General features: G+C 60.9%; 1 protein-coding gene across 2 annotated transcripts; it reads left to right on the top strand.

Moving 5' to 3' along the window:
* Positions 1-542: 542 nt before the first annotated feature.
* On the top strand, positions 543-11,119 carry S100A16 (S100 calcium binding protein A16). Of its 2 annotated transcripts, none has more exons than XM_050931040.1 (3): positions 543-676; positions 7,584-7,753; positions 9,641-11,119. In XM_050931040.1, the coding sequence occupies exons 1-3, from the start codon at positions 670-672 to the stop codon at positions 9,803-9,805; spliced, it is 342 nt and encodes a 113-aa protein (XP_050786997.1). In that variant the 5' UTR covers positions 543-669; the 3' UTR covers positions 9,806-11,119. The 2 variants fall into 2 exon arrangements, with proteins under 2 accessions (XP_050786997.1, XP_050786998.1); XM_050931041.1 differs by lacking the exon at positions 543-676 and adding an exon at positions 4,424-4,547.
* The last annotated feature ends 325 nt before the right edge of the window (positions 11,120-11,444 follow it).

Raw genomic sequence — 11,444 nt, 5'->3', positions numbered from 1 at the left:
ATGCTCAAACCACTGAGCTGTCCTTTACCCAGGACAATGGGCAGCCCTAGGGAAATATCTCTTGCTTCCTGCATTGAGGTGAACAGAAATTTATCGTTGACTTAACAGCAGTCGGACCTTGTCTTTTCTTCTGCAGTCACTGTTGCCCCATGGGTCTGTTTTCTACAGTGGGAGATGTCTGTCTTGCCACCAGATCAGTGCAACTCCACCCCCACAGCTGCACAGGTTGCATCCGTCCATCTAGGGCCAGGCAACCGCTGATGGGAGAAATGCATCTGCCCCCTGTTCACACACGGAAAGTTACGCTGATGCAACCTCTGTGTTCTGGGCCTCACGTGAGCGATACTGTGCATCACCCATGGGAAGGCGCTTGCCTTGCTCAGACGCTCAGGCCTGTGTTTTGCAATCGGTTGAATCCCTGAAGCCGTTTCCGAGGCGAGCCCCGAAGCCAGGCAGAAACACCCCAGGAATGTCAGCCTCTGCCAAGTGGGGCTGTGTCTCTTTAAAAGCCAAGACGAGGCCTCGCGATATGTACGCAGAATAGAGCAGGCGTGGGAGGCACATTCTTCAGCCTGCCTGCTCTGCAAATCCGGGAGCAGGCGGAAGGGGAGAGCCAGACCCGCGGTGAGCTCCGCTCTTGGCAGACAGCTCCTGCACGAGGAAGGGAGGATGGCAGGTAAGCAGGCCGAGCGAGCCGGGAAAAGGAATGCTCTTGCCCTGTTTCCTGATTAAAGGCCTCGCAGTGAATCATCCTGTCGATAGCAGTAGGACGTGCCAGCGCAGGGTTCGACGGCACATCTGCACGGCCCAGCCTGGCCGCCCCGGGCTAGCGGGACTCGGCCTCAAGCTCCGAGTTGAACCAGCGCTTTGGAGACTCTGCGGCCAAGGGGAGGGTGGGCTTTGGGGGCCGAGCGCCAGCCTGAGCCACAAGTTCAGAGCACCAAATGCACAGCTGGTCTGACAGAGCTAGCCGGGGGGCCGCAAGCCTGATCCCTCGGCCTGGCCTGGCACGCTGCTGCGGGCTGTGGATGGACAGGAGTGGGCCCTGCTCCTGAGCAGTGGGGAAGACGAGATGTCTGAGATGAGGAACGGGGCAGAGAGAGAAGGAAGGAGTAAAGGGGAGAGACAGAAAGTGAGAAGGGGTGTCTGGAAGCTAAGCTCCCATGGTGCTGGGTGTGGGATGCAGAGAGAGAGAGAGATGGGTGTGTCTGAGGATAGCTAGACAGGTCGTTGGGAAGATGATAGATCAATAGATCTGGCAACAATGAGATAACAACTGGGTGGGCAGAATCTAACGAGAGCTTCTCCTTATTCACTACTGATCTTTATTATCATGAGCCAGAAATGGGCCTGCCACGGGGGAGCCTGCATGGAAACGCACAATAATCCCATGGCTGTAATAGCGTGTGGGAACGGGAAAGTGCTTAGCTCACGGGCCCGGCCAGAGCCCAGGGAGCCAAGGGAATTCATTGTCTTCTCCCCAAGTTACACACCCGGCCATGCAGGTGCTAAGTGAAAACCAGGAGGGACTCTGGGGGGCTCTGCGGCTCCTGGCTCCCCACTGCACACTGGGGTGAGAGGCAGTGAGAGAGGGAGGTGAGGGATGGTGCTAGGGGCCAGGAGCAGGCTGCCATGAGCAATCGAGACACCCAGGATTACCTGGGTCTCTCTCCCCCCTCACTTCCCTTCCATTGCAGGGGCCTCAGGTCCTCCTATTCTCTGCATCGCAGCATCAGCGACCCCTCCTCTGTGCCCTCAGCCTCATGCCCCTTTGGTTCTGGGGTCAGTCAGTATGACTGGGAGTGGGGTGGGACGCCGGGAACTCTGGGACCAAATCCAGACTCGTCCCTGACACCGGGGACTTTTGGGGGCTGAGGTCTGTGCAGCGCAGCCCTGGGGTGAGCGGATGCGGCTCTGTACCGGGCTGGGTCCCTCACAGACTGTGAAGGAGAGAGAGCGGGCAGAACAGAGCTGCGGTGCCAGGGAGGCGGGCACAGGAGGGAGAGGGCGAGACAAGGGGTGTTGGGAAACTGGCCGCCTTCCCCTGGGGAACGGCAGGTCCCGGCTTGCTTATCTGATCTGGTTCCCACCAACGCCACCTGCAGAATTCACACAGAAGCATGAATCTCTTTGCGTCCTGTTGGCATCCATTCACCCTCGCTGCTTGCCCCCGGCCCCCGGCAGCTAACATGGCTCTCCTGCTGCCGGCTGGTGCCCCCACGCCACCACACATGGGCGCAGCCATAGGCAGGTTCAGCAACCTGGCTCGGGTCCCCTGCACTGTGCCAAGGGGCCTAGTGTCGTCAGCTCCCCCACCCCACGCCCACACCCAGGTGACAGCTGGACTTCTCTGCCCAGCTGCAATGCCCACTGGGTAAGACTGGCTAACAGGGGGCCTAATTCAGACTGACAAAGTCCTGCTTCCAGCAAGAGCGCTGGTTACTTGAGGGGTCCCAGAAGGCTCTGGTCAGGCCTGGCGGTTTGGCTGAGGGCCCACCTGCCCAGCTGGATTAATCGGGTTCAGAGCATCAAACCATTGCCAGGAGGAGCCCGAGATGTGGCACTTCTGGCTGCTGAAGGCCCTGTGCGGTGCGGACACGTCCACCAAGCCTTTATGAGTGGGATCCTGGCATGTAGCTTCAGATCCGGAGACAGTGTTGGCCCAAAGTTCATCACGTTCCTCCTGGAAGAGCCTGCCCGGACTGGAAAGCCACCAAGCCAGCTCAGGAGAGCTGGGGGGCAGGGCTCACCGTGGCTGAGGGCAACTGGAGACCTCGAAGGAGTGACCAGAGCTGGGGAAACAGAGAGCAAGGAGATAGGGACTCGAGAAGGACAAGCAGAAGATAAAAGATCAGGGGCCAGATGGACTGCTGGTGTAAATCAGCATATCTCCCTTGACTTCAGCCAGGGTGCTACAGGTCTTTGACTTCCGTGGAAGGATGCTGATTTACACCAGTGCTGGATCTGGCCCCAGGTGTTTGGTGCAAACAGAGAAGAAGAAGAGATCTGAGCCCAAGCAAGGGACAGCTGCCAACAGAGAAAGAAACGCACAGGAGGCGAATAAGAACACGAGAACGGCCAGACTGGGTCAGACCAATGGTCCATCCAGCCCAGTGTCCTGTCTGCTGACAGTGGCCAACACCAGGTGCCCCAGAGGGAATGAGCCGAACAGGGAATCACCAAGTGATCCATCCCCTGTTGCTCGTTCTCAGCTTCTGGCAGATGCAGCAGAATGACCAGCACTAACAGACCGTGTCTCTGATGCAGGCTCTGGGGTGGAGCACCTCACTTGGGGAGCAAGTGCAGGGACCCCAGAACAGGCTGTGCTCTAGTGGTCTACATGGGATGCTCTCACTGGAATGTTTTCTAAAGCAGCATCTCCTCTGCTCCTGCCACAACACTCCTGGGTGGGTCGGTGGCTGGGACTGACCCCCAACCTCTCCCCGCAAAGCCCGGGGGAGCTGGGGGATCAAAGCCCGTTAGCTGTGAGCAGCAGCGGGTGGCTCTCCTCTGAGAATGGAGGGTGTCGTAACACACTCTGCTGGCATGTGATCCTCCAAGCCCTGCCCCAAAGATAGAGCCGACCCTTAGCCCAGACCTTGAGCCCAGACCTGGGCATCTGTCCCCATGACCTGTCCTGTTGGGTGCGGGGCTGATGTTACAGCTTCCTACCCTGCCCCGTCTGTCACCCATCAGGGGGTGGCCAGCTGCTGGTGCACCATGACCCCTGCAATACAGGCTTTGCGTCCGGTGCTCCAGCCCCGTCCCTTCCTTCCTCACCTGGAGCTCCCCTGGGGGCTCTGAGGGGACGTAATGGGCAGGAACAGGCTGGAGCTGGCACTTGGGCACCTGGGTAGAGGCGCCCTAGGAACAGAGTGAAGGGAAATGCAGGTGTTTCACCTGGAGCCGTGTCCTGGGGTGAGGCCCAGGGCCCAGGGCAGATTCCCTCCCAGAGCAGAGTGCATCGCATGGGGCATTTGGAGCGAGACCAAGGCGAAGCGGGGAGGGAGAGGACCACCTTGTGCCAGCAGGGAAGAGGCAATGGCCTAGCCGCCTTCCTGGGCCCAGTTCGTCTGAGTCGGGTCCTGCTCTGGCCGAACCCAGCAAACCCACTGAAGCCAATGGAGTGACAGGGGTGAGGTGAGGGCCGGAGCGGGCCCTGGGACATGGGGGCAGATCCTCAGTGGGCACCAGCCGGCAGATCTCAGCATGAGATGGCCACACGCCCCTTTGCCCGGGCAGTGCGCTGCCTAGCGCTTAGCCAGAGCAGGCCAGCCCCTGGCAGCGGCAGCCTGCGGGCAGGAAAGAGGAAAGGCAAACAATAGGATGCACTTCCCTTGCCGCACATCCTATGCTGGATGTGGCCACAGCGCTGCAGCCCTGCCCGTTGGCTTGAGTGTGCAGCACGTGCCCGGGCTCCAGAAGCTCCAGAGGAGCGGGCAGAGCGGAGCTCCAGTGGGTGCTCGGCTTTGCCCCCAGAGGGAACCGAGTTGAGGCTGGGGTTTTGCAGGTGAAAGGACTAGCTGAGAGCTGCCTGGCAGCAGCAGGTAACAAACCTCCTGTACTAGACTCTGCGTCCTACCCAAGGCGTTGATCTGCTGGGGACAGAGGCTGCGCTGCCTGGCCGGTGCAACACCCCCGCCCCCCACATAGCAGGACAAACCAGCCCAGCCCAGCTAGGGGCAGGGCGGGCTTCCCCCTGCCTGCATGATCTGCTCTCCTTTGGTGAGCTGGTGTCTAGAGAGGAGCTGGGTCTCCGGTGGCTTTGGCCCCTCGCCCTGCACACGCAGGGGTGGCGCCGCTGGCTGCAATGGGGCTGTGTCAGGGCTGCAATTCCCTGGGCGGGTCCCTCTTCCCCCGTGCAATCAGGTTGCCTCATCCCCTGCCCTGCCTCGTGCCATGTCACTGGGCTAGGGGTTCCAGCTGGGAGGGTTTTGACATGAGGAATTGCCAGTGGGATGCCACCCAGGGAGGTGTGGCAAGACAAGGGCCGGTGGGTAATTACAGCCCATTGCATCGTCGCCTCCTCCTTCTTCTCCGCCATCTCTGATCCGCTGGGAATCAGCCTCATTCCTTTCAGATGAGAGATGGGCAGCAGGTTACGCCAGTCGAGTAATTATTGTTATCGTCTGCAGCTGGGAGGAGGCAGGACCCTGGGGGAAAGGAGGTGGGAGTGGCAGGAGAGGGGAGGAGCCAGACAGCTGCCGGGGTTGGGAGCTGTACGTTCACTCAGCGTGTTGTTTCCATTGCAGCCTGAGGAGGCGCTGTGGCACAGCGGAGTTCATAGATCCATTCACAAGGGAGCATTTGATTATCCCATGTGACCTGCACGACCCCAGCCAGAGAACCCCAGTCGCGGATCGCGGCATCAAATGCTAAACCTCAAAGGGAAGGTTAATAAAATCCAGCCTGAGCTCCTGCGTAACCCAGGCCGGAGAATTCCCCCGTCCTGCCAACCAGAAACAGCCAAAAACCATGAGATGGGCTTAAAAATTACGAGATTAAAATCCTCCCCTGCAACATCTGGGTTTTTTCCCTTTACTTTCCAGGATGGGAGCCTTTAGGGTGCCTCCGAGGCACATTGTCCCACTCTCCTGTACAACCCCAAGAGCTGAAAACGGCTGGAATTGGCACTGATTATAGACTCCTGGCAATGCAGGGTTGGCCGGGCCCCCACGAGGCCTCTAGACCAGCTCCCACCCTGAGGCAGGACCAAGGAAACCTGAACCAGCCCTGGCAGAGGTTTCTCCAGCCTGATCTTAAAAACCTACAGAGACGAGGGGTTCCACCACCTCCCTAGGTTACATGTTCCTTTCTGTCCTTCATCTCCCTTGCTGCAGATGCAGCCCATTTGCTCTTGTCCTGCCTTCAGGGGACTCGGAGAGCCACTGATTGCCATCCTGTCTGTAACGCCCATAACAGCTGTGCAGGCTGCTCTCAGGTTCCCCGCCTCCCCTCCCCATCTGCTTTTCTCAAGACTAAAAGTGCCCAGGTTTTCTAACCTTTCCCCATGGATCAGATTTTCTCAACCTCGGCTCATTTCTGCTGCTCTCCTCTGGACTCTCTCCAGTTTCTCCTCATCTTTCCTAAGGCTTGATGCCCCAAACTGGGTGCAGTGCCCAGCTCAGGCCTCCCCAGTGCCAAATAGAGCGGGACTATGACCTCCCGTGTCCTGCATATGACACGCCTGCTAACACATCATCTCCTGACTCCAGGAGCTGGGACTTGAAAGAAAACATCAAATATTGGGTGACTTGTGATAAACTCGCAAGTGTTGGCAGCAGTGATTTCACCGTGGGATGCTGGCTCGTTCCCCAGCGGCTCGCTCGCGGCCCTATTGTTGGTCCAGCCTTGTTGCCAAGTTCCCAGGCTGGATCCGCCCCTAACTCCGTTTCTCCCTGGCTATATCTTTGTGCTCGGCACCATGGAAATGATCCTCCAGGCCTGATGCCCGGACGTGCCCCATCTTGTCCTTTTGCCCTTTGGTTGAGCCCCGGGTGCAGCGCAGCTCCAGGGCCAAGAGATCAACGCACGGGAACCAGATGGCTCCCCACTTGCTCCCAGCTCGGGCTGGGATCTCTCCCCTTAAGGAGAACCAGACTCACTGGGAAAGGGTACAAGGCCCCTCTGCTCTTGCTGCCCCCTGGTTCGGGGTGTGGCTCACACGCCAGCCCCAGCCACGGGGCTGGACGGAGATGGGGCAAGGGGACGGGACGGGGATGAAAGGAACCCCTCTTGTTGCTCCCGTTAGCGCCATCCAGGGCTGCATCTGTCGGTGGCGCAGGGGGAGACAAAGGCAGTGACCCGAGAGAGGCTCTGCTCCCAGGCCGAGCCGCCGTCCTGACACCAGCAATGCTGGATTTACCAGGGTCTTCACTGGGAGCAGCAGCGGAGGGGGACTGCACTTTCTCCTACTGCTTGGACCTGGCTTCTCTGCTTCCCTCTCCCTGCCCCATTCTCCCCTTCAAACCTCCACCTGGCTCGGCGCCTCCCACCCCCTGTTCCCTCCGAGAGTCTCCCACATCCTCCAATCTGTCCCCACCAGTGCCTGCAGCAGCCCCCCAACTAACGTCTGTACAGTCCATCCCTGCACCCCCTTCCGAAATCCCCGAGTCCATATTCAACCTGTAATGACCGGGTCACACACTGGATTTGCCGTGCTTTAAGGGGACCAGCTCCTACTGCCAGGGGTGCTTGGCACAGCTCCCCTGCTGCACAGCTTCTGGGCACACATCCAGGGCACACATCCTGTATACAGCCCATACTATAGCGAGCCCTGCAGCACTGAGAGCCTATGGGCCGTATACAGGGGGATATTGACCAGGGATAGGCCAGGGTGAACTGAGATCAGAGTTGGCCCAGAGCAGGTGAACTCTCACAGGGCCCCCCTGGAAATCAGAGCCCTGCGTTCATTGCTGCATAGAAGTGGGGTCACTGGCAGAGTCTGCGGCACCCAGCCTTTCCCAGCAGGTGACCGGTGCCCACCAGGCAGCATGGGCTGGTGCTAACACCTGGCTGCACCGGCGCTGGGACAACGAGCCCCCCACTGCCCTGCTCAGGCATCGGCTCTGTTACCGTTGCAGGGACTAAGGGGACAGAGATGTCGGGTGAGTCGTCGGAGCTGGAATGGGCCCTCCACGTGCTGGTGAAGAACTATGACAAATACGCCAGCGGGTGCTGTAAGAAACCCCGACGCATCAGCAAGAAGGATTTCCGGAAGATGCTGAGCCGGGAGCTCAACCACATGCTGACGGTGAGACCGGAGGGTGTTAATGGGGAGCGTGAGCCCATGGGCAGCGCCCAGCCATGCCACGGGGAACCCTGGTGTGTGAGTGTGAGCCCACGGGCAGCACCCAGCCATGCCACGGGGAACCCTGGTGTGTGAGTGTGAGCCCACGGGCAGCACCCAGCCATGCCACGGGGAACCCTAGTGTGTGAGTGTGAGCCCACGGGCAGCACTCAGCCATGCCACGGGGAACCCTGGTGTGTGAGTGTGAGCCCATGGGCAGCACCCAGCCATGCCACGGGGAACCCTAGTGTGTGAGTGTGAGCCCACGGGCAGCACCCAGCCATGCCACGGGGAACCCTAGTGTGTGAGTGTGAGCCCATGGGCAGCACGAGGCCCTGTCACGGGGAACCCTAGTGTGTGAGTGTGAGCCCATGGGCAGCACGAGGCCCTGTCACGGGGAACCCTAGTGTATGAGTGTGAGCCCACGGGCAGCACTCAGCCATGCCACGGGGAACCCTGGTGTGTGAGTGTGAGCCCATGGGCAGCACCCAGCCATGCCACGGGGAACCCTAATGTGTGAGTGTGAGCCCACAGGCAGTGCCCAGCAATGCCACGGGGAACCCTAGTGTGTGAGTGTGAGCCCACGGGCAGCGCCCAGCCATGCCACGGGGAACCCTGGTGTGTGAGTGTGAGCCCACGGGCAGCACGAGGCCCTGTCACGGGGAACCCTAGTGTGTGAGTGTGAGCCCACGGGCAGCACTCAGCCATGCCACGGGGAACCCTGGTGTGTGAGTGTGAGCCCACGGGCAGCACCCAGCCATGCCACGGGGAACCCTAGTGTGTGAGTGTGAGCCCACGGGCAGCACGAGGCCCTGTCACGGGGAACCCTAGTGTATGTGTGAGCCCACGGGCAGCACTCAGCCATGCCACGGGGAACCCTAGTGTGTGAGTGTGAGCCCACGGGAAGCGCCCAGCCATGCCACGGGGAACCCTAGTGTGTGAGTGTGAGCCCACGGGCAGCGCCCAGCCATGCCACGGGGAACTCTAGTGTGTGAGTGTGAGCCCACGGGCAGCACGAGGCCCTGTCACGGGGAACCCTAGTGTGTCAGTGTGAGCCCACAGGCAGCACTCAGCCATGCCACGGGGAACCCTAATGTGTGAGTGTGAGCCCACGGGCAGCGCCCAGCCATGCCACGGGGAACCCTAGTGTGTGAGTGTGAGCCCACGGGCAGCGCCCAGCCATGCCATGGGGAACTCTAGTGTGTGAGTGTGAGCCCACGGGCAGCGCTTAGCCATGCCACGGGGAACCCTAGTGTGTGAGTGTGAGCCCACGGGCAGCGCCCAGCCATGCCACGGGGAACCCTAGTGTGTGAGTGTGAGCCCATGGGCAGCGCCCAGCCATGCCACGGGGAACCCTAGTGTGTGAGTGTGAGCCCACGGGCAGCGCCCAACCATGCCACGGGGAACCCTAGTGTGTGAGTGTGAGCCCACGGGCAGCGCCCAGCCATGCCACGGGGAACCCTAGTGTGTGAGTGTGAGCCCACAGGCAGCACCCAGCAATGCCACGGGGAACCCTAGTGTGTGAGTGTGAGCCCACGGGAAGCACGAGGCCCTGCCACGGGTAACTCTAGTGTGTGAGTGTGAGCCCAAGGGAAGCACGAGGCCCTGCCACAGGTAACTCTAGTGTGTGAGTGTGAACTCAAGACTACCTCACGCTGTCCCCAGCCAGCCTCCTTGCTGGCAGCCTGAGGCGGGACCTTGGTGACCGAGCTCCAGTGCTGAGCTCCCTGCCCCATGGCGGGGGTGGGGGTACCCCGGCAGCGGCTGACTGAGACGCCAGGCCAGCGAGTGCTGCCCCCCAGGCTCCCCAGCCCCTCCTGGCGTTTGAACAGCTCCGCGCTCTCTTCCCAGGACACCGGAAACAAGCGTGCGGCTGACAAGCTCATCTGTGACCTGGATGAGAACAAGGACGGGCTGATCAGCTTCGATGAGTACTGGACCCTGATCGGCGGCATCGCCAGCCCCATCGCCTGCCTCATCCGCCAGCAGGAACATGGCACCAAGTTCACCAAGTAGCGCGGCCCCAGGGTGCCGGCAGCCCCCCAAACCCTCCCTGGCCCCCAGCTCAGAGCTTTCCCTTTGCTGCTTCTCCCTGGGCCATGTGTGATCCCTTGCCCCCCACGGCGCCCCTGAGGCTGGCTCCTCCCAGGGAGAGCAGATCTCCTTCCAGCTGGGGCTCAGCCCCTCTCCATCAGTCACCTCCCCACCCCCAGCCAGTGCTCGTTCACCCCTCCCGCCCACTGCGGGGCCGGCCCACAGGGCAGCAGAGATACCATCCTCCTGGCCTTGTTAGCAAGCCGCCTGCTGCGTCACGTGGCAGATCCGTGGCCTCCTGGACCCTCATCCCTGACCGGGGCCAATGCTGCTGGCAGTCACAGAGCCATAGCTGATGGAGGAGAATCGCCTGTGGCTCTCTGCAGCACTGGGCTTATGTGACACATGCTGTAGTGGGTCTGACGTGCCAAGAAAGCAGGTCCGCATTGTCCCAACAAGAAGGGGGGTTGCAGGAACACACGCAGACACACACATGCACACGCCAGTCAGTTACAGCCTGGTTGCTGCTTTTCCCGGGCTCCCCCTGTAGCTCGCTGATTCCATATTGACCTAGCAGCCCTGGCACCAAACGCCCCGGGGTTGGCTCTGGGGCTGGGCTAACCCCTTGGGGGGAAGGCCCCACCACCTGTGCAGGGTTCGCAGTGCAGGTGTACCGGGGTCCTGCAGGGCTGGGACGAGGCCCCTTTCTTCTCTCGCTCTTAGGAGGCTGTGCTGGTTTGAACCCTAAGCGCTGAGCCTTGCCTGGCCCCATGCTGGAGAGACCTGTGCTGGCAGGGAGGGGTGAAATCCCCCCCTGCGCCCCTCCCAGGCCCCGAGTGGGACAAGCCAGGTTCTCAGCCGTGCCTGTCTCCTGCCGCGTCATGTCCTCACTCTGTGCGTAGAAGCCCCGTGGGCCTGGCTGGGGGTCTAGGCCCAGGCTGGGCGAGGGAGGGATGCAGCCCCTTGGTGATTCTCCTTCTTAGACCCATTGTGCCAAACTCTGCCCTCAGTGCCTTCCCTGCAGCGCCCCCGGGCCGCCCCCCAGGTGGGGTTCCAGGGCATTGACCCCCATCTACGACTTGAATGGGTCCCATTCCCAGACCTGTCTGGCTCTGGATTCCAGCCCCTGTGCTGGTTAGAAATCAACCCGTCCGAGCTGGTAAGAATCCTGTCCTTCCCCTTTGCTGAGCATCGTGACAGTTCTGTGGGGCCCATGGGGCTCGCCTGATCTTCCCTAATGCCCCCGGGGGCTGGTGCACGAGCCAGACTGTGAAATTCATAACAATAAAGTTTGCAGTGGGATCGGTGTCTGCATCCTTCGTGCCAGGGCTCTGTCTTCCCCCGGGCGGGCGAGGAGCTCACAGTGCCATGCCAGGGTGTTAGCGAGCCCACAAGGTTGGAGAACGTCACCATCAGCCCAGGGCCACCGTGTCCCTGACCAGCTGTGCCGGAGAACCCCTCAGCTGGAAGCAGGGCGAGACCGCACCCTGCCCTGCTGCCAAAGGGGCTCTGCAGCCTGGCTCTCACCCCACGGAGACCAGGCAGCTGCCTAGGCCAGGCCAGAAAACGGCCTCACCAGAATTCCCAGTGCAGAGCTGCTAAAACCAGCCCATCTTGATTT

This window comes from Gopherus flavomarginatus, chromosome 20 (genome assembly GCF_025201925.1).
Source record: "Gopherus flavomarginatus isolate rGopFla2 chromosome 20, rGopFla2.mat.asm, whole genome shotgun sequence".
NCBI lineage: Eukaryota > Metazoa > Chordata > Testudines > Testudinidae > Gopherus > Gopherus flavomarginatus.
Note: the sequence above shows the minus strand (reverse complement) of the source record. Positions and strands in the feature narration are given on the sequence as shown.